Raw genomic sequence first — 23,237 nt, 5'->3', positions numbered from 1 at the left:
GTTATGATCTGTGAGCTGGCACATTGGTTTAGGGCTGATTAATGCATGCAGTCTTTACAAGACAGCTAAACATTTAGGGCCATGTTTCATCCTTTGGCAGCTGCTGAGTAGTCTTAATTAGTAAGTAGCTTCTGATATTCTATAGATGCTGTACCAGTTTCATAATATCTGAATGCATTTACACTGATTTGAAATTATGTTTCTTCTAGTGTGAAGTCCTAATCTTTACAAACAGAATTTTCCATAAAAGTTTTCTTTACTGCAAGGCCAGTAGAACTTCTAATCCTCTATTTTTGGTTCACAACATAATTTGAAGTATTTGAAGCTGTGCTTTTATATTAGTCTCCTGGAGAACAGGACTTTACCACTGGAAAGTCTCGTTGACATTAATGGATTAATTGTATGAGTGAGGGGGTTTCAGGATGTAGCTTATATGTGAGATTTCAGTAAAGCTTCTTGCAAGGAGAAATACTGCTGTCTGTGTGGAAGAATAACAGATTAGGTGATGTCTTTGATTTTGGTGGTGTTGGTTGTTGGTTCTTTGTGCTAGCTATTGATTTGTGGATCCAGTGAGCTTTGAAGGGGGTCCAGATTAAGATACTTTGCTGTTCTGCCCCTGTTTTTTTGTTTTGTTTTGTTTTTTACCTCCTCCCCATCTCTTCTCCTTCCTCCCATCTTTCTTCTTTCTTTCTCTCTCTCCAACAGCTTATTTTTTTCTTGCAAATCCTGTTGCTTTTCCATGTCACCAATGAAACTGATGAGCAGTGAAAAACTGACATTTATAGTTGTGTCATTCAGCTTTGGATTTCCAGTGCTAGTTAGATTTTTGTAGTAATGGATAATTTATGTGTTTCTGAGCGTATGTTCATGACTTTTTTAGCACGTAAAAGTACAGCAATTTACTAGTTTACACTCAGAGTCCACTTTGGACATATTTCTTCATAGCTATGCTGGATAGGCACTTACTTTTTTTTGGGGAAAAAACAACTTGATTCTCAAAAAACAGTTTTGATAATGACAGCCAAAATACACAGTGAGCTTGACAGGATGTTAGAAAGAGGTTATCTTGAAACAAGGGGCCTGGTGAAAAGACCCGAACAAATGGAGAAGGTGCTATCTGAAGTGCAATCTTGACATTTGTAGTATGAAATTAATGCCACAGTAAAATAAAATAGGAATAGAGTTCTTGCTCCCACAGAGTAGTAGGTCTTATGGCTCTGGTCATCTGCCAGGCTTCTATACAGAAAGGCAAAAAGCACAGAGATACTCACTACCATAGCCATTCTCCTGTCTTGCATAGCCATCTCTCTATTATCACTGAACTTTTTAAGAGCGTTTTTGTTTGCTCTAAGTGTTTAACAATAAAATTCAGATTTTTGTTGTTCAAGTTTATCTGGCTAAGAAAGGCTAAACTCCATACTGAAAATGTTTGGCTTGGATTTTAAGCTACTTGGGTGCCTTAAAATTTGGAAAAGTCTTCATTGTGTTATGCCCTGGTTTACTGCTATCCCATTCCTGATGAAATGGAATATCGCTAAAATTAAGAAGTGCATATTGTTATTCTGTGTAGATCTCAACTGTCATGATGGATTTAGACCTTTTCTGAGAGTGAAGATTTTGGAGAAGGAATGGGAAAAAAAACTATGTATTTTGTGAAATATCAAATTATTTGAAAATTCTAAGTCTTTTGTTGACAGATTTCCTATTTTGTATAGATGTCTTTGAGGTTTTGTGTCTGTTTTGGTTTGCTGACTTTTAGAATTCCTGCAGACGTGTAACCTAGTTTATCTTCATTCTGCAAAGTCAAATAATATTGTATGCTTTTGTCTTATTAGAGCTGTAATTTATTTCTAACTATTTATAGCAAGCTGTTCATAGATCTTTTCATTATTTGTTACAACCTATGGGGAGAGATGGTGTTTCATAATGACTGAACAGTTTTACATTTAAATTTATTGGGACTTTTCATTTAGTGAAAAATCAAAGTATTTTGTTTTTCCATCCTGCCTTCAGACAGCAATCAAATGCCAAAATGGAAGAAATTATACCAGGACAAAAATTCATTTCTTTGATCAGTTGCTTTATGTTTGGTACCTCTTACTTCAACTGTTCAACTGCTGCAGATTGAGGGCTCTATTGTGAAGGTTTACGTGCTGCAAAGAATATGCATGTGTGAAATGGAGTAGATCTGGCAACACAAGTTCTTTTCATCACAAAAATAGATTACTTTTAATTCAACTTCAGTTTTTCAGCTTCAGTGTGTGCTCCTTAATCATTTAGAGCATTCATTATGCCACTGCTTAAGAAAAATGTGGCAATAAATGTGTAAACTATGTGGTCTGCTGACTGTTTCTACAGGTGCCTACAGAATGTGATCAGATACCTTTGAGAACGTTTTGTTTTTGAAATAGCTTCTGAAGTATGGGGCTCCTGATGACAATCTGCTGAGAGGGTTAAAGTCTGGCAAATATTTACCTGCCCCTGCATGAGAGGGTCGTAAGCAGTCAGCAAGAATTGAATTAAGGGTTTTAACTCAAACTTGTGAGGAAGATGGTCTCTTCTTATAAAGAAGAGAAATTCTAGACCTGTCCAGAATATTTAAGCTCCCTTTGCTTGTTGATCCTTTAAGAATTGAAGGGGGTGGGGAGGATATCATCTTTAAGGCTTATGTAGATGTAAAAGTTGAAGTTCAGTTTTAAGCTATTGCAGTTATATCAGTATGCAATTCTTTCCCTTTGTGGACATTCCTTTTTCTGTGTGTGTTGGAAAGAGTTTAAAGTTAATAGTGCTTGTCCTGTATAGAAATGTCTTTTAGTTGAATTTAGGAGATGATATTTGGGAGGGGTGTGCATTTTAAATATGTGAAGACTATTCCAGAATTCACTCTGAAATTTGTATGCATTCAGTTAATTCTTAACTGTTCAGTAAAAATGGAAGCATCCTGGCTTCATTGACTGAAAGGCAGAGTTGAAAATTGTTTGCATGTATGCATAGGGCTATATCACCCTGTTCCATACACATTTTGAGTAGAAACATACAGGGCCAAAACTTGGCTGCATGTCTTTGTATTCAGCATCTGATCACCATCCCAGTAGATATCTTTTGTCAATATAAGGGTTTCAGAAATTTCAAGAATTGCAGGTAAGATTCATACAGACTAGCAAGATGGCTGAAAGCATTCTGATGAAAAAGGTTTTATTTCTGAAATGAGCAAGCCCTCTGTAGCCTGATTGATTGTAACTGAACTGTTTCACAGAATTGTCTGTTGGGTCTCGGTGACATCACAAGTGGAGCCTCCCCGATGGGAATCCCATGAGCAGTCTGACTGACATGGCTGTATGAATTGTTTACTGTCACTGACAAAGTTCTGATGGGACACTGGGCACTTTCCAGTGCATCTCTTGCTCCCTCCATGCTGCTGAAACTGCTCAAGGCAAAGTCTCGGCAGACAGCTTTCTGATCAGTGAAACCAAGGCTCTACACTGATTTTCTTTATTCTGTAAGCTACCTTGTATACTGTTGTCCATTTTCTTTCTCAAATTTTGTCGCTCTTGGTTTTGTAGAACCTGTTTTGCCTAATTTTTCCATTCTACCTTCTTAATCACTCTTTCAGTGCCTCTTTCTACTCTGTCTTGCTGTGTTTCTTAAGGGTTGAACCCTGGTCCCTTTCTTCTATTTGTATCAGATAATCTCATATGTAAATATAAATCAAATTCATCTTTGTCATGATGGCTTGCAAATTAATCTCTTTATTCCAGGCCTTTCTTCTTCGGCCAGAACTAGAGAGTGCTGCTTTGTGACTCTTCAGCTAGATATCAACAGCTCAGCATGGCTAAAACAGACCTACTGTAGACTCCTCTACTGCTGCTTCCTTGTCACTCTGGAAAACAATCTTGCCACGATGTCCATTACATGTGTCTCAGTTACTTTGTCTTTAAGTTCAGAAACAGCATAGTCAGCATTATTGATGACTAAATGTTATTTCTCTGTGTAATTTCTTAAAATAACTTGATTGCTGTTTCAACAATCAAAACTTCAATCCAGCTGCTCTTCACCTTTTAAACAAGCTTGCTAATTAGTCCAGTGTCCTTTCCCTTGCTTTCTTCAGGCCAGTCCTGCACTCTCATACCCGTTCAAATAGATTCAGTGAAAATCATTATCGTATCCTGTTGCAAAGAGAAGAGGAGAAAGCTATGAGCATCTCTTCTGAATTTCTTTTCCCTCCTTGCACAGAGCATGTTCTTAACTTTTCTACACTTTTACAAACTCTCAGTCATTGCAGAAGCATTGCTTCATCCTCTTTCATCCATACATTAAAATTTCAGGCTGTCTCATGCTCTTTTAGTACAATAATATGCTTTCTTCTTGAGAACATCTCCAAGATAGTCTTCATAGCCTCTTGATGACTTTCTTTAAAACTCCTTTATTGTCATGACCAAAAGCTTGGAAGTGGTCAAGTTGCTGAGATATTACTCTAAGTACATATCAAACTAGCCAGTATTGTCTGCTTTGGTTCCTTCTGCCTCCTCCTTTGTCATATCTTACTGTGTTCTTTAATGGCAAGGTCCATGTAGTCAGGACTGTCCTTGTTTGTTTGTTTGTTTTGCATCACATCCAGCACAGCACCATCCTCGGTTATCACTAGGAACATTAAGACAGTTATAATATTAACTAAGTAATTAATGATAGTTACAGCACTGCAGAGAAATTTTCTGTGATGTATATTCTTGAGACGGATGGGCGTAGAAGCGTATACTAGAAGTGCCAGTTGATCATTTCATCCCTTTGGAATTTACCACCTTGTCTTCACTAGGAAAAAAGTGTTTGCAAAAAAAAAAAAGAAATCAACAAAGAGCAACCACATTGCAAATAGAAGATGCTCTTAGCTAATCTGAAGGGGCATTTGGCTGCCTCACAAAAACACTGTGTATTTTGGCAAAGTTAGGAGCTTTGGCTTAGGAAGATCCATGTTTGGAATAACAGGGTGTGTTGCAAGTCAAAATTCAGGTATCTTGGCAGAGATGTATGCGTAATCTGGCATGATGCCTTTCTGCACTGTGCCTAGCTGTAGCAAGTGCTAAAGTCCCTTGTGAACAATATCTGAATCTCATTTTGAAAAAAAAAAAAAAAAAAGAAAAAAAAAAAAAGAGAGAGAAGAGGAGGAGGGAAGAGGGAGCCAGGATTTATTTTAACATTTAGTGGATATAAAAAACAAGTATCAAGAAGCAAAACATTTCCATGAAGCATTCGCTGTGAAAATTCTGCAACTTCTTGTTGCAAACCTCTTTATCGCTTGGATTGGCTGATTTCCAGAGCATCAAGGCTAGGAATTGAGGGACTGAAATATAATCAGTGGTGATACATTTTAACCACATAAAACATTCTCTGCTTCCAAAGCCTCGGGTGTCTCTAGTAAGCAGTGCAACAGCAACAGCTCCTTGCTGCTGAACTCCAGAGACGGGGAAAATACTGGATCAGAATGGTAAGAAGCTCTTTACTTTTCAACAGATCTAGAATATTACTTTGAAAAGAATGTTTAAAAGGTGATGATGGAATTAGTAGGGATCAGCATTTAAATCAAGAAAACAGTGTGTAAGATACAGTGTCATTATCAATGTTTTGCTGGAAGAGATCAGGAAAGCAAGTTGGTGACAAATATCTTTGGCACTGAACATGTTGTGCAGCTTATATAAAATCTTTTAAAATTGGGAAACACTGCTGACTAGGATTTGATGTAAAATGTAAGCCAGTCTACTTGCTTTATTGCAGAAGGACAGCTGCACTGGCTTTTAAAATAATTTTGCATTAATAACCACTGACATAGACTTTACACATACAAATAAACCTATGCTGACTGCTCTTCAGGCTGTGTATTTATATATTTTATTTTGCTTGTTTTTTGTTGGGGTTTTAGGGTCTTGGTTTTGTTTTTTAGAAAGAAGCAGAAATGCTCAGTAAATACCTTTGACTTTTAAGGAGCCAGGAAGTTTTTATTTTTCTGGATTTTCGATCAGTGAAGACCTGTTAATCACATTGTGTTTCTCTAGTGTAATTATTTGGTGGGAAAAATAATCAAGGAAAACTTTTTAGGATAGTGATTTTATTCTTTGTAACAATTTAAATATTCTGATCTAAATCTTAAAACGATAGGAGTAGAATATAAACCACATAAATATAAAATCTGAAATTATTGTAAATTGGTACCTATATTGTTAGTAGTTTAAACGATGCCTGAAGATACAATAAAGATATTCTTATTAGCAGTTTTCTAGGTATTAAAGAATTGGAAGGGGGGGGATGCAAATCTTTGGAGTATTTACTCCCAAGACTTCTTGTCAAGACTGGGCTTGATGCACATTTCAATTTAAAAAAGCCCAATCTCCTGTATGGGAACTCAGCCATTAATTTTAAGTGCATAATAAGACCAGGAATACATTGATTATGAAATTACAGTACATCAGGGTGAAAGAAAAACAAATTACTAAATAAGACTGAAGACTACTGAAATATGCTTACTTGACAGCCCAGCTGATGTGTGGGAAATTATTCTCTTTGTGATTCAAATGGAAGAGGAGATTTTTTAAAAGAGCAACTATGGGAGTTTGAAAAGTGTACAGCAGATGTGAAACTATGTCTGATTGGGTATTTTTTATCTTTGTTGTGTATTTGTAGTTGCTCAGCAGTATGAAAATTAGAAGGCAAGAATTAAAACTATCACTGAATGCTTTCTGATCTTTTTTCCTTTTTTAAGTGATTTCATTGAGTGGCAAGAAATAAAATACTGAAGTACAGTAGATAGTAAATAATGTTATCTTGACCTATATATTCCAAGTTATGACTGCAAACACACTTTGGGGTGTTAAAGATTTATGTTTTCCTTCTCAACAGTCAGCATAGATTACAAAATCAATAACTGAATGGCAACCAGGCTGTAAGATTCTTGGCAGGATATTTAGTATAAATCTAAACATGGTGGTTATTATTACGATTATTACTATTTTCATTACAAAAATGCCCAAAGTTGAGTATCCATTAAATACTGCTGTGGTACTGAAGAGACTTTAATGCATTTTTGTTTCTTGTCAGAATAGTATGTGCTCATAGTTAATATTATCTTGTATCTAAATTTTGATACAGGAAAACATTGGATACAAGGTCTGACTGCTTACCTCTATTGTAAGCAGAGAACTTAACTGTTATGTTAATTGGTATTAACAAATGAGGTTATATATATTTCCAGGTGTGTGATTCTGTAGTTCCTATGTATGTCAAATACAGATATGCTTCAGTAACAGCAAATTAAGGAAAACATTTCCTTCTAGAAATACAACACTCATGCACTGCCACATATTTGCTCTTGAAAAAGCTTAAGCCAAAGTAAACTTGCATTGTGTCCTGCTTGGCGTGGATTAGTTGGATAAATAGTGCAGGCAGTTCACAAGTGATCTATTTCTTTCAAGTCAGATTGCCTGGGCAAGAGTTTTCTGTGAAAGAATGAGGAAAAAAAAAAAATGGAAAAAAGAACCACCCCACCCATAGTAGTAATCAGCTATGTAATAAATGGCACAGCTAGTCCAAGTCTCTTTATTACAATTTTAAAATTACACAATTCCTTTCAGAATGTCAATACTAAATGGTCTTAAAGAGGTCAGAATTGCAAGCTTTTCAAATGTTTTAGATACCTAGGCTTAATTATTCAAAGTGTTTTTTCTAATAAATATAAGGAACAAAATTAAAATTACAAATAATATACTGGCCTTACTTGAAAAATTGAGAAGTTGTTAACATGAGTATTGCAGTGCTAAATTTTAATAAAGTATCATCTAGGATTAGTGCAAGAGATGCTGGGTACAGCAAAGTTTGTTTTAAGTGTCTGTCTTGTGCAAAATTGAAAAAAGCCTACTCAACAACTGGATGCATGATTCATCCAAATGTATTTAGGTTAAATACTTTTTTTAATCCCAGTGATTCAATAGAACTCTGATAATCTGCCTGAAAATGTGATCCTGTATTTAAAGAGGTATACTATAAATAAGTAGGATATGTAGTTTATATGTAATATAAAGTATGTTTAGGGAAGGGAAAAATAGCTTCGTATCTGTTGTGAAGTTGATTCAAGCCTTAATATTTTCAGGTTTTACTGTTCTAGTTTTTTGCTTTGTTCTCCTGCCAATTTTTTGGCAAAAAATAGAGTTTATTCATTCAGAAGTAGTCATGCTGGCTCCTGTAATGCTACTGCTGAAAGTTTTGAAGGATTTAGTCAGAAGAAATCTGATGCAGTACAGCTTTGGTGAAATCACATGTTTTGTGTGTGAGTTTAGTACTAATTTATATGCCTCAACTAACTTTTGGCACAGTTTGGTTCAGGTGATGTGTCATAGCCGTGCGACAGGCTGTTTACTGCACCAGTAAGTCTGTGCATCATTCTGGAGTGAAATACATACTTGCATGCTCCATAAATATTGTTTGTTGAAGAATAAAGATAACCTCTTTGACCTTTACTTGAAATGTAATGCTGAAATATCTCCTTGTATATATTAGAATTTATTCATAATGAAATGAGCTTGTGTTTTGAAATCTCAGCATCCATGTTTATGGAGACTAAATACTTTCAGTGAACAAAACATGACAGCGAACAAAGTTTAAGCAAGGATTCCTAAACTGGAATAGTTTTTTTTGTGATGGTGGATTATTTTTTTTTATAGCCATTTTCCTTTTCATTAATTATCAATATACTCTGTAGATCAGGTTCTGCTTTCTGAAATCCATCTTTTAAATTATGCCATTACACTGGTAGTACAACTTAAAATGAGTTGCTTTCAGGAAGTTATAAATTATTTCTGTGGTTTACATAATGCATTAGCATGTCTGCTGCATCTGTGTTCAAGTCAGGATTTTATTCCTTCATCCATGTGAAATGCAAAGAAAGTATTAAAAAGGGATGCTTTTAGCATTAGTCTGTCCTTCTGGCTTTTATCCCATCATGCCACCAAAAATGAAGGTTGGGAAAAGTGAAGACAGGGGAAAAGGTCAATCTGATCTCTAGGTAAAATAATTGATGGGAGTAGCTTCCTGAGAAATAAAGCTAAAGTGAGAAGGTCGCTGGATAATTTCTCTTTTTCTGCATCTGGTTAATGTTCGCATTGCAGCATTTGCAGTGTTTTGAAATATCTGGACAAAATCCTGTTGCCCATATATCTTATAACTTTCATAGCAATGCAATGTTTTGCTGTACATAATTGTTCTTATGCTTTGTGACCATATTGAGAATACTGTAAATAATTAAGGTTGAGACCTACTGTGGACCTTTTACATAAAAAGGTTTGGAGAAAACAAAAGGGTACTGACAACTTTATACCCACTTGATAGTGTGCAGATGTAAGAAGAGCCAGTTATGGAGTTGTGCCATGAAGGATGTTTCCAGTGCTTGTATAAGGAGTGTGCTCCAGTCAGAACAGAGGCTGCGTAATATGTGGTGGTGGGAGACACGATGCACAGTTTGGCTGGATTTCCAGGCTTGTTCCACTACACAGAGTGGTGATGGGAAGCTGCCATACCTAAAGGAATTCTCTAGATCCTGCACTTGAGTTTTCAGTCTACTGTAAATCTGTTGTTAAGACCATTTTATTTGAATGTGTTTTCCAATGTTGCTGTGTCACCTGGGGATACAGCTGCACAGCCAGCCCTATTGTATCATCTGATAATGAAGCAGACAACTCAGAGGTGAATGCCATCTACTCTCCTGGAACTGTGACGGAGGCTCACCAAGACGTACCTCAGGTATATGACTGAAGCTTTCGGATCCATGAAGATCTTGGAAGGGGACTCACAGCAGAAGGTCAGCAAGCTTTGTGTAGATCCTTACTCAGTTGAAGACAGAAAAATCCTGTGTTCAAACCCACAGCACCTCTACCTCCATTGCCATAGTAGGATGGCTTTCTTAGTAGTCATGACTTTGACTCAGTAGTGCTCATCTTTCAGGTAGGTCAGAGATGTTCTGAGACCATGTGTTGCAGCCTCTTCTCCCCTTATGTGATGGAATGTGGCTTTCATCACATGACTTTTATGTGACAATTCTCCCTGGCACAGCATAGGAGGTGGTGCCTGTGTGTCAGGCTGCTAGGCTAGGGGCTGCTGACATGTCCCTTCCTATGACTGGACATACACCTATCCAGTAATAGAGAGAACCCTGTTTTAGTCATATAATGGGTATTTATTTGCTCAGGTGATGACTGATACTGGAGATTCATTTGGGAAAAATGACAAGAAGGAAGATCCTGTAGGGCTACACACCTCTTTATTTAACTTTTTCCTTGTCAATACCTTTAACAGATTTTGTTGTAGTCCCTCCTGTTCAGAAAAGAAAAATCTGTGTAATGTAGTATAGATTTTATCAACATTAGTTCTGGAGAGAAAGTTTTGGAAGAATATATACTCAGTTTGGCCCAAGCAAACTGTCTGAGCCATTGAGTCTTGAGTAACCAAAGAGCTAGTATTCTGCAGGCCTTTGACTCATTCAGGTAAGAATGAAGGATCTTCCATTGGCTGAAACAGTCCTGTAAAATTTATGCCAGAAGAACAAATGTTTCTCACCTCTTTTTCTTTCCATTGGGGAAAACAGAAGTGACTAATTTTAGAGTGCTGGAAAACTCCATGATGAAAAGGTCCTAAAAGTTAATTAAAGTTTGTTAGGTTCTTTTCTGACTCTACTAAACTTGTTGCATGCACTACTGTTATTTTTCCTACTTTTATCTTTGTAGGATTGTCAAAAGTGATAGACATGTTAAAAAGAAACCTTTTTCAGTCCTACTTTTCATTTCACTATTAGAGGATCGATCACAAAAGCAACACTTGCATCTAATAATTCTTCCAGTACAGCACAGGTAGAGAGAGAATTGGTTTCCTTGCACACGCAAATCATGAGAAAATGAGCTCTACGTGAGTGAGGAATACAACATACTAAGAATGCTATAGGCAGGATATATTAAGTTCTCTGCTAGCATTTTTGCTGCAGAGGTCACCATGAAATGATGCTTGTAGTTAGCTGCTTCCTCTTTGTGTGCCTGGGCTGATTGTGGACTGTCTTTCCTCTGTCCCTCAGTGCTGGGCTGGTCCTGTAACCAGCAAGTGATGGGGAGTTCCCTCATCTCTGACTGTGCCTCATGTATACCTTCTGTTTCAAGGTCATCTATGTATTCATCATCAAAGCTAATTGCTCGGTTTGGGCTCCTGGGAAGTTGCAGAAGAGTTTAACAGATTGAGTCCTGAAAGAATTTTTTGTCTTGGTGATCCTGTTGGATTTGATGGTTTCGGAGTTGACAAGTAATTGCTGTACTGCTAGGTTCCAAGAAAGGAGGCAGTCATAATTTTGGGTTAAAAGTTTGTTTGAAGGAAAAGAAAATGCTAGGAAACTGTTACTATGGATGTAGTTTTGGATGGATTGAGAATGTGCTCTAGGGTGACAGCAGTTCATTCCTCTGATGCTGGCAATAACAGCATTTACGTGTGTGCTGTTGCACAAACCCAATGTTTGTTCCTTCCTTTGAAGAAAAACAAACAAACAAACAAACAAACAAAAAAAACAAAGCAAAACTTCTCCACAGGGTCAGTATTTATGTATTTTACTTCATACAGGGAGCAGTACTGCAATCTAATAGGACACATGCGCATATAGTTGAGTGCTTGGAAAAAATAAACAAATTTAAGTGTATACCAGCATAAACATGAATCTTTCTACTGTATCACGTTCTGAACTCCCTGAAGTCATGGCAAATGCAAACAATCTAACTGAATAAATTAGTTTTTATGCCATGCATCATAAGAGAGAACATTCAATTTTTTACCTGTGTTATAGAAGGAATTTTTATATACAATACTTTAGAATTTATATGACTTCGTGTTACATTAATGCCTGTAGTTATTTTTTGCTTGTTAGCATATCAAAACTCTCCAAAATGCTGTACCTCTTTCATAAATTTACTAATGAAGTTGGCTTCACTGTTTATGAAGAGTCCCCTTTTAGTAAAAGGAAATGTAAAAATATTTGTAGAAGAATCTGAAGGGTGAATAAAGGCTAAAAGACTGCTAATTCATGTTGATGTGGAATGACCTTAATAGTCTTACCAGTTGTAGCAACCTTATGGATTCTCTAGTGCAAGCTTATGGAAGCAATGTGTTTGCTGTGGATCATTTTAATGGTCCAAAACCAGTGAAATATTCACTCTGATCTGTGTCAGTGGTGGTGGGGAAGCACATATAATATACGCCTCCAGTCAGAGATGGAGAGGAAGTAGGAGGATTTTTCAGATTTTTCATGAGCAATATAATTCATGTATGTAAAAGATACCTGCAAGATGCTGTTTGAGAAAGTACTTTATAGAAATAGGTAATTGTAGGGAAAAAAATACTTCTCTGGAATTATAGTATGTGTAATTATTTTACCAGTGGTGTAAAGGTTTTCTGACTACTTTGTTTTCTTTTTGTAACACAGTATTTTTTCTAATAACCTTTGTGTCTTCATAAAGGAATTTTAGATCAACATTTTTATTTGGCATATTACACTTAAATTTTAATACAGAACTAATACAGGCCACTGTTGCAAAGGTTTGTTTCATAGCTTAAAAATTATTTGCTCTTGCAGAAGTATGGGAACTATGAAAACTTTCAAAAGACATAGGTTTTCCTGTCTGTTTACTACAATTTAAATAGTGTGTGTGGTTGCCACTGTTGTGGATCATACCTATGTTTCTTTAAAGGCATCCAGAAGAGGTGAGGATGTTAATTCACCTGCTGCAATATACGATGCTACTTAGAAAGTAATTCAGAAGTGACTCAGACATCAGAAATGAGTCAGTTGTTTAGGGCTAAATCTTGCAAGCGCTTACTACTGGGTATGGTGTGTTGTGACTTTCCTGGGATTAATCACATCCTAAACACACAAAAAATATTCCAGTTCCCCCTCCTCCTCCCCACTACTCTTCTATTTTCTGTGGAAAGAAAAAGGCTTCAGTGGATTTTGTTTTCACTGTCTCCAAACAAAGCTGTAGGCAGTGTGTGTGATAACACTTGTTTGCAAGAATGGACAGCTTAGGTGTACCTGGAAACTCTTGGTCAAAAATACATGTTGTGGGCTATGCTCTTGGTGTTGTCCAAAGCAGCCTTCAGCAGGAGTACCTGAAGCCTCCCGAAGACGCGCTGTGCTCACACCTTGCCCCTGCCTGTGCCCACCACTGATGAATATTTTGCTTTGCTAAGAGGTTCCTGTGTGGCATTTTGCTTCCAGGCCTGATTGAAGAAGTGCAGTGGAAAGCACACGGTGAAAATGAATTGGCACAGCAGTTTACCTTTGGAGACAGTTCACCAAAGCTATCAAATAACTTTCCTCAACTATTATTTAAAAAAACAAACCCCAGTGTAATGCATGTCATTGTAACTGAAAAAATTAGAGTTAAGCAATTGTTCTCTTTTTTTAAAGACAGGCTCTTTACAGTTTGCTTTACAGTAAATTTTGCTAGTGAGTAAGAATTATGTTAGTATATTGCAACTGTCTGTGCTATACTGAGACGTCCTAGTAACTGGAATTGAGCGTTCTTGACAGTTCTACTTTACATTTTGGTATTAAATGTTGCACAAAAAACAGAGCAGAGATTTTGACCTAGACTGCATCGTAGCAACTGCGGGGAAGGATGGTGCATTCAGTCAGCATTAATTTCAAAGAGAAATCCCACCCAAAACCATGAAGCCAAATTTCTCTCAAGTATAAGAGGTTTCATAACCCAAACCTATATAACTGCCAACTTCAAAAAAAGTAGGTACTGTTGGTTTTAATGGTTAAAGTGAGACCCACAGCTGAATATGGCAAACAGAATATAGATATGGAGATCCTATCCTGAGCTTACATAGGTCTCTTGTATTTTCAGTAGTGGCACGTGTGTTTTCTGTTTAGTCTCTGATCTCAGATTATGTAGTGTAAATATGTATGTTGGGGTTTTTTTAAATCAAAACCATGAATTCTGAATGGACACCGTACTCTAGGGAAATGGATGCACGACATAGGAAACCATGCTTAGTTTAAGATTATTTACTACCTTTAGGGCCTGACACTCACTAGGCTGCAGCAAGAAGCATATTATTTATTGTGTCATACCCACTCTTCTGTCTTAAATTCTAAAATAGTTATTTCCTGGAGGAGGCTTAGAATATAAACGGATGTACCTGACAGTTAATTAAAATACAGTGTTGTTTGTTCTTGCTTAAATTAGTGAAGAAAAGCTTCTAGGAAACACCATAGAGAATAACATTCTGAAGATTTCAAATTATTTTGAAAGATGAGAATTCCCATGACTCAGTTCCTTAAAGAGTTGAAACATAATTCAGATGCTGTTTACCACCTGTCATTTTTTTTTTTTTTTTAATTTTATTTTTAGAGTGAGTATTTTCTCTCTCTCGTAAATAAATAAAAGGAGTTAACTGCAGAGAGAACCTCTTATTTCCTTTTTTACTGGCAGGTTGTTTTCTGAATCCTAGTTAGTGAACTACGTGAACATACTACTTCTGTTATAACACTGTAACCCACCTGGACAAATGCATACCTGGTAGGAGTCCACTCGTTTCACTATGCTACACCAGGAATTGGCTGGTATTATACAAACCAAAGAAAAGCATGTGTAATTGGTTTTGTTTGTAATGGGAAATCACAGATTAGCCTGTTAATACCATTTTCTTTCTCATGTACACAGCCTCTCGCACACAGAAGGATGCAAAAAAAATAGCATAAAAATAAGTTTTAAGCTACAACAATTAAAGCTCCAGATGTCTGATTCTTGGTTTAGAAAACTACACAAGAGCTTATCTATTCCTCAGATAAAGATGATGTAGATAGTCCGAAACCTCTTTCATGATTGCCCATCTGTCAGGGTGTGCATTTCATTTTTCATGTGGTAAATAGAATTTCTAAATAATTCTTTAAATCATTGCTGCACAGCTCATTACAGAGATTTCATACTTGCTAACGCTGACACACAGAAAGCAAAAGGACTGGCAAAGCATGCAGAGCACCCATATGAAGCTTGCAAGGTGAAGTCCATCATGGAGAGGGAAATAGTTCAGTGGATGTATGCAGGGTATTAAACAACCACTTCGTCCGTGTTATTTCCCTGTTGCCCCTTTCAAGAAATGCAGATACATAGAGGGGGATGGGAAGGGCAATTTTCCAAGATTTCTTGTTGGGTTTGTGCCATTAATTTCCCCACTAAATCAGGCACTTAGATTTTAAGCTGTCATGTTATGTACTCTAGTACAGAGGACTGGATTCATACCTGTCTTTAGGTAGGCAGACATCTCTAGTCTTAATTCTTAAAATTAGAGTCTTACCTTGTTCAGATTTTTGAAAGGTCACTTCTGCTTGACTCTGGAAGGTTGTGAGTGCCGACATATTGGCAAATCAAGCCCTTTATATCCTTTACACTGAAGTCACAACTGGAAAAGAAATCTTACTGACTTATTTTCACCAGACTGTGAACTGACTATTGCATACTTTGCTAGAGGTGCAGTTAATAAAAACAGCTGCAGCTCAGAACACCTGGAAGTTGTGCAAGTCTTAAATGTCTAAATGTAAATTTAAGAATCTAATTTTAAGCAGGCAGATTTGATCGTTTTGCCCTTGGTTACCCAGGAAACCAGTTAATTACTATGCATTTGCTTCAGCACTCTGCATGCAGCTTTTAAAACATTTTATTATAATTTTTCTTTTATTTTGTCTTAAGCTAGTGTTTGTAGAAAGGGCTGGCTTGACAGCTCTGGCAAATGAAATAGTCTGCCTGCCCACGGAATATGTGCTCCCTAGACAGTGGCAGTCCAAACTTCCTCATGCTGTTTTTTTCAGTGTGCTACAACTTTTCTTTGGGGGTGGGGGGTGGAGAGGGGATGAGTTGGAGGAGGGGGTAGGGTCCTTGTACCATCAAGTCTTTGCCTTCAAAACATGTGAGCGTTGTCAGGAAAAATGACCTGTATTTTCTTTCCAGCATAGAAAACTATACAACTAAAATTGGATGAACTCAAGCTCTGGAAACCTATATGCAGTGTGCAAACCATCGTCAAGATCACAACCTTGATCCTGCTGCTGTGTTGCAGTTGGCACTGGTGACAGATGATCTCCTGAACTAATCAGGGTTTTCTTGCTCAGTGCTGAGGCTAAAGTTCTCACCAGAGTTCTGGTGCTAAAGCCTTCAGCAAAAAGTCCTGGGGTGATATTTGCAAATTAGAAGTGGAAGTGGGAAATCTGAAAAATACTCCAAAATGTTAAAATTGCAGCCTATTGTGCTTCACATTCCAAATACTGATCAGAGTATGCACGATTTATTACTTCAGTTTGTCTTGGTGATAAGTTCTGTTGAGATAGATGTATAATATGAATCTTGATAGCTATAAAACACCTATCACTCCTAGAAAAATCATCCAGGAAGCACTCAGTCTTTTCAACAAAGAAGTGTGTATTTGCTTTCTAAGTGGTTTACAGGCCTTCTTGTTCAGTTAGTAGCCTAAAAGTCATGGAAGATCACTGACAGGATCATACCTCTGTTCTTCAGTGATCACTGTGAATTAACAAATGTTTCAACAAAAATAAGAAGGCAATAAGAACAGAGCATATCCATGAGATTTTTTAATTTCACAAATCTTTGCTCTCTATTATTACTGAAAACTGAAATATAAAAGGCATGTTCACATCATCCAACTTCAAGCATCTGGCTTAAATAGCCACAGTGCATCATAATCACTGCTGTTCTATGCAGCTTCTGTATTTATCAGAGAGGTTATCCAGGAAGCTGTCAAGACCATCTTTATTCAAGCTGTGCTTGTAAAGCAGCTTAAATGATCTAATCCAGGCTGCATATTACTGCCCTGCCTCAGGACATGCAGCCGCATCCTTTTCCTCCAGCCAGGGCCAACAGATGTAATGAATTGGTTCTGGGAGTTGCTTGCTTAAAAACTAACCAAGAGATTTGGACTTCTGGGGTGGAAGACATTGTCTACTGCAGGAGAGAGTTTTTCAGACTTCAGTTTGGCAAGGAATCTGTGATTTGGCTTGTAAAGGCAAGAGTATTGCTAAGCATAAATGAAAATGACAGTACGTTAAGGTAGTGTAGAGCACAAAAGAAAGCACTGGAATTTACTGTCTGGTCACAAAAGCCACTTGGGGAGGACTCTTGTTCTTTGATTGCTGTTTTGAATTACCAAATAATTTTTCACATCTTTTTCTATCAGGCTATACTTTTGAGTTCATCACTTAAGTTCTGAGAAAGCTGTAAATTCTACTGGCTTTCCTCCTGCAGATTGTATAATACAAAGATGCTTACATTACTGATGCTCTAAACTTATGAAACTTTTCAGCATCTAAATTCAAGATTCATTGCTGCTTTTAATGTTACTCTAAGAAACTCATGGTGCATTAATGTAACTGTAATTGTGCTATCAGCATTGGTCTCACATGTTGCATCTTCTTTAAATGAAAAAAAGCAGGGAGAATGCATAGGAGAAAATGGAAAACATCTCACTCATCATCTGAATTAGAATATATTCTTCCTACCTGAAGAATCAATATTTTAGAAGGCAAGGAGCACTATGTTTTGCTATCTTGATGCCTATTAGGTGTTCTTAAGTTTTAGAAACCAGTCATCCAGAAAAGAATTCCATAGTGGATTTGCATTTGTAGGTGTAAGGAACGTGGGTCTGCTACAGAGATGTTAGAATGTATTTATAAATTAGGATTGAGATCCAGCTTCATAACACTGTAAAAATTTTCATTTTTGAATTCTAGTGAACCTTATTTTAACGGTGTTAACTGATTTTAAATTTTTTATTCTTCTTCTTTTTTTTTTTTTTTTTTTTTCCTGTTTGAATAACCTCATTTTTACACAGCTGGTTCCGTGGTCCTAGAATCATGGCTGGGTACACTCTGAATTATTCACAGAATTGATGTAGATCATGTATTTTCACTGCTGGGTGGTTTACCCATTGCAAATAGCCCTCAAACCTGAATAAGGAAGAAAGAGACTAGATTTAGAGCATGACTGCTGTCAAATTAGAGAAGAGAACAGATTCATGTTTACTCTGTTGAGACTGGCCAAAGAAATAGCCAGAAATTGCCCAGCTGCAATGGATTGCCTCTATTTGTTTGTCCTCTGTGTTGGCCAACCACAAACAGACACATTTTACCTAGCCCTAAGATGGTGACGACAGTTATCTTCTCTGTGTGATTTGGTAGTTGCTAATTCTGTTTAGTAGAGACCTGTATCGATTACAGCCTTGTCAAATTTCCAGTGGGACTAGCAGAACTTTTTCATTCACTGCAATGATATCAACACAGAGAATTTTGTGCCAGTTCCATTAAATTCAATGGGTCTTGCTTCACTCACACTGAGTATATGATTTGTCCTATTTACTGAGAGTCATACAAATCTTTTGTAATTATACCAATTCAGGGAGCTTGCTGAGTATTTCTACCTTTTGTTATAATCAGAGTCTATTCAAAACAAGCAAAAACTGAGGTAGTAATATGTCTGTTAAAGGCATAATAGGGAGAATTCTGAGGACTAGACTTCTCAGGTGGCTGTGAGTTACTGCCAGAATTAATTTATCTTCCATTATTATTTGGGAAAGAGGAGCAGGCTATATAGCCAAAATACATACTACCTTTGTGTATGCAGTTATGGAGACTCATTTGCATTGCTGCTTGTGTTTATATGAAATATATCTATGGATTTATGTGATTTCATATGTATATATGAGCTGTTCTTATGCTAGACAAACAGTACTTTTTCTCGATAAGCTTAGTTCTTAAGATAACAAACAAGTAGAAAATCAAACTGCTGTCTTCATGAATCTAGTGTACGTGCTCTCTGGAATCTGTGCTTTGACACAGAATATCTGGCATTGTGTGGGACGGGGAACTCCAAGGTCTCGTACCATAATAAAGAAAAAGTGTATGCTTCTGAAAGCTAGGACTAATACATTACTAGCTGGGTTTAGATTGATAGCATCTTTTTTGATAGATTGATTTGGATGTTGTTTGCGTCATGACAGACAATGCTAACACTAACTTTATTTTTTAACATTGGAGCCAGTTTTCTGAATTCATGTTGGTGCTGTTTATATGTAGCTATTGCTGTTGTTTTTATTGAGGCCATTAATTTTAATAAACCCAAGCAACACAAGTAGGTTATTGCTGTCATAAATCCAAGTACAAATGGACTTAAAATTTTAAAGATTTATGTAAAGGAATGTCTCAATCTTCCTCTTCTTCCTATGCCATGAATAAAATTTACTGAACAGCCCAAAGGTTTAAATTTTTTCAAGGAATACGTCCCTTTTGTAATGGTGACTAGATAAAGCTGACAGATGAATGTTAAAGTTCAGTCTACAGTGATGTGCAGGATGAAAGAAACCTTGGAAAAGGCCTTCAGAATAGATGCTCCAGTGAAAGTCTCCTGGATGGTGAGAGTTCAGGCGCACAAAAAACCTAACAAGTTACTACACATACACATTCTGAAATCATGGTAAATGTGGTTTATTGCAATCAGAGGGCATACAAGTAGTGTGACTTTGATGTGATTTAAGTTAAATAGCTACAGAATCAGATCATATGGTCATTCTTCACTTAAAACATTAGGACAGCTTATGTGCAGTCACTCAGAAGTGACAGCTCGGGGTCCCTAAGGAGGAGCAGCTGAGACCCCTCTGTCATCAGTGACAGCCCACGTGCAATGCAGTAACCTCCCTGTGTCCACAAGGCATGGCGCTAAAAATTGTGATCGGTGAGGTCATCCTTGGGTGTAGACTTTGAGGGATCAACAACTGCACTAAAATCATCTTCCTTCTCCAGGAAGGTATTTGCCTTGCTGTGGGAGGTGTAGGCTGCTTTGCGCCGTGGGCGCCATTGGCCAGGGCGCCGTGTGGACCAGGGGCTCCCTGAGGGAACAGGGCCCAGTCGGAGCGGGGGCTCCCCATGGGGCCTGTCCCACCACCCCAGCTGGGGAGGAGGGCAGGTGGGGACAGCCCTGGTGCTAGGCACTGGTGGCTCCAGCTCGGCAGGGCCACGGGGAGCTGGAGGCTGGCCCTGCTGTGGCATCGCTGGGGCAGGGACTGACGTCCCCGGGAGCTGACATGGCGTCCTGAGCTGTGGGGAGGTGTGGGGAGCTCCAAGGGGGCCGGGCGGGACCTGTAAGGCCCGTGGGTGCCCTCAGGGTCCTGCTGCCACCTGTGCTATTTGTGTATTTCCTTAGTGCTGGACACCTCTAAGGAAACACCCAAGCTTTGAGTTCAACAGCTTCAGGGGACTTCTGTTATGTCCCTTGAAGCTATTGAACTCAAAAGAAAATACAAGTGGTGGACGTTCGGTATTGGTATTTTGCCTTATGAGTATATTACTAATGTTGAGCAGGCAGTGTGTCTTACAACAGTAATGCCCTGAAACGCAGTCCTGGAGTGTTTAGCTAGAGTTGTTCCCCAGGAAAAACATACCAAGAACTTGAGAACAGCTGTACTGTTCAGGCTGAACATCCGTCAGCCTGGTGTCCCGACTGACAGGATACTGGCAAAGGGGGAAGAAAATAGACCTGATCATTGTAATCTCCAGTTACTGGAATTGGTATCCTTATCTTTCTCAGCTCCCAGGACTTTTCTCCATTCATGAGGAAAACCCAGAGAAATCCATTTTCAAATCTGTGTAAGCTTCTAACATCTACGGTGTCTCATGGGAAGGGGGTTCTACCTCTTAACAATGTCTTGTGTGGAAGAGTACCCATTTCTGTCCATTTTGAACTTGCCAACATAATTAATTTAATGCCCTCTAATGTTTTTATTGGAGGAGACAGTGAATAACTGTTTCTTAGTCATCTTTTCCACACAGATTATGAATTTATAGTTGTCATATTCCTCCCTTAGTCATATATTTTTCCAAGATGAAGACTGCTAGTTTATTTAATCTTTCTTTATATGGAAACATTCTAGACTTTGATTGTCCTTTTTACCTTTTTCCATGCCTCTTCCAGTTGTTATGTGATTCTTGAAATGAGTGGACCATAACTGCATGTGACTTTGAAGTTGTGGATACACAAATTTATAAAAATTCACAATGTGAAGAAATTTTCTTTAGTGTTCTGTTCCCTTTCTAGTAATTCATTTCACCTCTTTGACTTCCAGACACTAAGTTGATGTTTCCATAAGGTTATGTACTATAACTATGATCTTGCTCATAGGTGGTAATAGTTAAAAAATAATTTTGAGTCAAATAAAGTCAGAAATGTCATGTGTACTGATGTGCACTATGTTATATGCAGCTATATAATTTTCTGGTACTATCCAGTCACTCAGCATCAGTAGATCCTACTGCCATTTCTTGCCTTTGGATGCCTTCTTTGCTAATCTGTGACTAACTTTGTGTCATCAGCTAACTGTCTGCCCACTAGGATAAATTTTGTCACATAACTAAGAAAATGAACAAAGAAAGCAATAACGAATGTTTGTTAAAAGTGCACTTGCTAGTGTTGGGGGAGGAAATCTTAACTTTAGTAAAGTGATACTGTATTAGATTCTTCAATGATGCACTGATGTGATTTTCCAGATTATTTCTGATATTTTTTTAAAAGATAAAAGAGATATAGAAATTATTTTAGTTGAGTACCACTGTTTTAATGTTTAGCTTAACAGTGCTTTTGTTAGCTTACAATTTTCAGAACTCCCTGAATGAAAAAATTTTCTTCTTCCCTTAATGAACTCCCCAAATCTGTGCATTTTTTGGACTGAGATTAAGAATAGAAATTATAATGTTTGGAGCTACTGAGGCCAGGAGGCTAAAATGAAAGAGGGAATTCCTCTATGGTTCTGGTATGCTAAGTCTCTATGCTATCTATGTATATGCAAAGCATGTATTGACTAAGTCTATCTGAAATATTAATTAGTAAAATTTAAATGTGGCTGGTGGTTTAAGAAGACTCTTACAGCAGTGGGAGGACTTAGTGTATCATTCAAAGAGGAGGTGAAACTCTCTGTACCTTCATAAACAAAGCCAGGGGAAAATATTTCAGTTAGAAAAGGGAGAGAGGTCTTCATGGTAGTCAGCATGTACTGTTTTGACTGGTATGATTGGTATTTTGGAATAAGGTGCCACAGTTGCATGGAGTTTTATACAGAATTATAGGTGGAGTAAGTCATAATAATAGCCATTGTAAGCTATTTGCTATGGTCATAGGATGGGACAAGCTGAAACTATTGAAAGTTTCCAAGCACATATTGAAAAGTAAGACAATCTAAAATGGTAGATGGAAATTGCTTCTGCCGCTCCTGTTTTTGGCACCCTACCATATTCTCAGGGGACTTTGATGTTCTTTTCTGACACTTCTGACAGCAGTCAAAAGATTTTTGTAGAACATACTCAAGACTCGCTGGCTTTTTGAGTGAAGGTGTTGGGGCATGCTACAAAGTCTAAATGCATCTTTGTCCTCCAGTGCAAAGATATTTTTTCAAAGATGAGACAGGGAAATTTCTGAAAATGAGGGAGAATCAGTGAGTGGTAGCAAAAATATAATATTATTGCAGAAGAAAAAGCAAAATATACTGCCATTGTTATATAGAAATAATGTCTTATATTCCTTGGGTATACCAGATACTCGGATGATAAATGGAGAAAAAAAGGATAAAAGGAATTTGAGCATAACTTCATTATGGAAGAGGTTTCTGAATGTCAGATGTACCATGACAGGATGTTTTCTTCATTACGCTCTCCGCTCCAACATCAAGGCCACAGAGGGTGAGCACAAGTACTGTAGTTACTGTGATAGTGCTGGAGCACTCACCCTGGGTGGCGTTACGGATGCAAACATGACTGTTTAGGTCTTTTGTTAGATTTGCCTGTGGGTCAAGGTATCATTTTTGGAGCAATTCACCATCAAATACCATTAATATTTTTGTGATACTTGTCTCTTCACATTTCTAAAAGTAGTTCTTTAAATTCCTCTGTCTTATCACTCTGTTTAGTGAGCTCCATCTTCAGTCTTCCTTTCCTGATCTCCTTCGTCCCATAGACCTGTCTCATTCTAGCCCATAGAGCTTTCTTCTGTCGGAGAGGCTGAAAAGGTCAGTTTGGATCCTGTATTACTACATTAACAGAACCATATTCCTGATTTTTCTGTCTGTGCATGTATCTTGGAGAAATAATTAAGATTTTTAAAATTTTTTCTTAG

The 23,237-nt window shown here is 37.5% G+C and overlaps 1 protein-coding gene across 5 annotated transcripts in view; it reads left to right on the top strand.

Annotated features, from left to right (window-relative positions):
* PLD5 (phospholipase D family member 5) overlaps positions 1–23,237 on the top strand; it is a 195,685-nt gene that overhangs the window by 33,054 nt on the left and 139,394 nt on the right. Inside the window, exon 1 of one of the 5 annotated variants that reach the window (XM_033008975.2) lies at positions 4,782–5,482. The exons of the other annotated variants lie outside the window; for them this stretch is intronic. Within the exon in view, the coding sequence (XP_032864866.1) occupies positions 5,480–5,482 (3 nt within the window). The 5' untranslated portion in view covers positions 4,782–5,479. Of the gene's footprint in view, positions 1–4,781; positions 5,483–23,237 lie in introns of those variants that run through there. 5 annotated transcript variants of the gene reach the window in all.

This window comes from Tyto alba, unplaced genomic scaffold, assembly GCF_018691265.1.
Source record: "Tyto alba isolate M040663 unplaced genomic scaffold, T.alba_DEE_v4.0 Super-Scaffold_22, whole genome shotgun sequence".
In the NCBI taxonomy this organism is placed as follows: Eukaryota; Metazoa; Chordata; class Aves; order Strigiformes; family Tytonidae; genus Tyto; species Tyto alba.
This window is presented reverse-complemented; position numbering and strand designations above follow the sequence as displayed.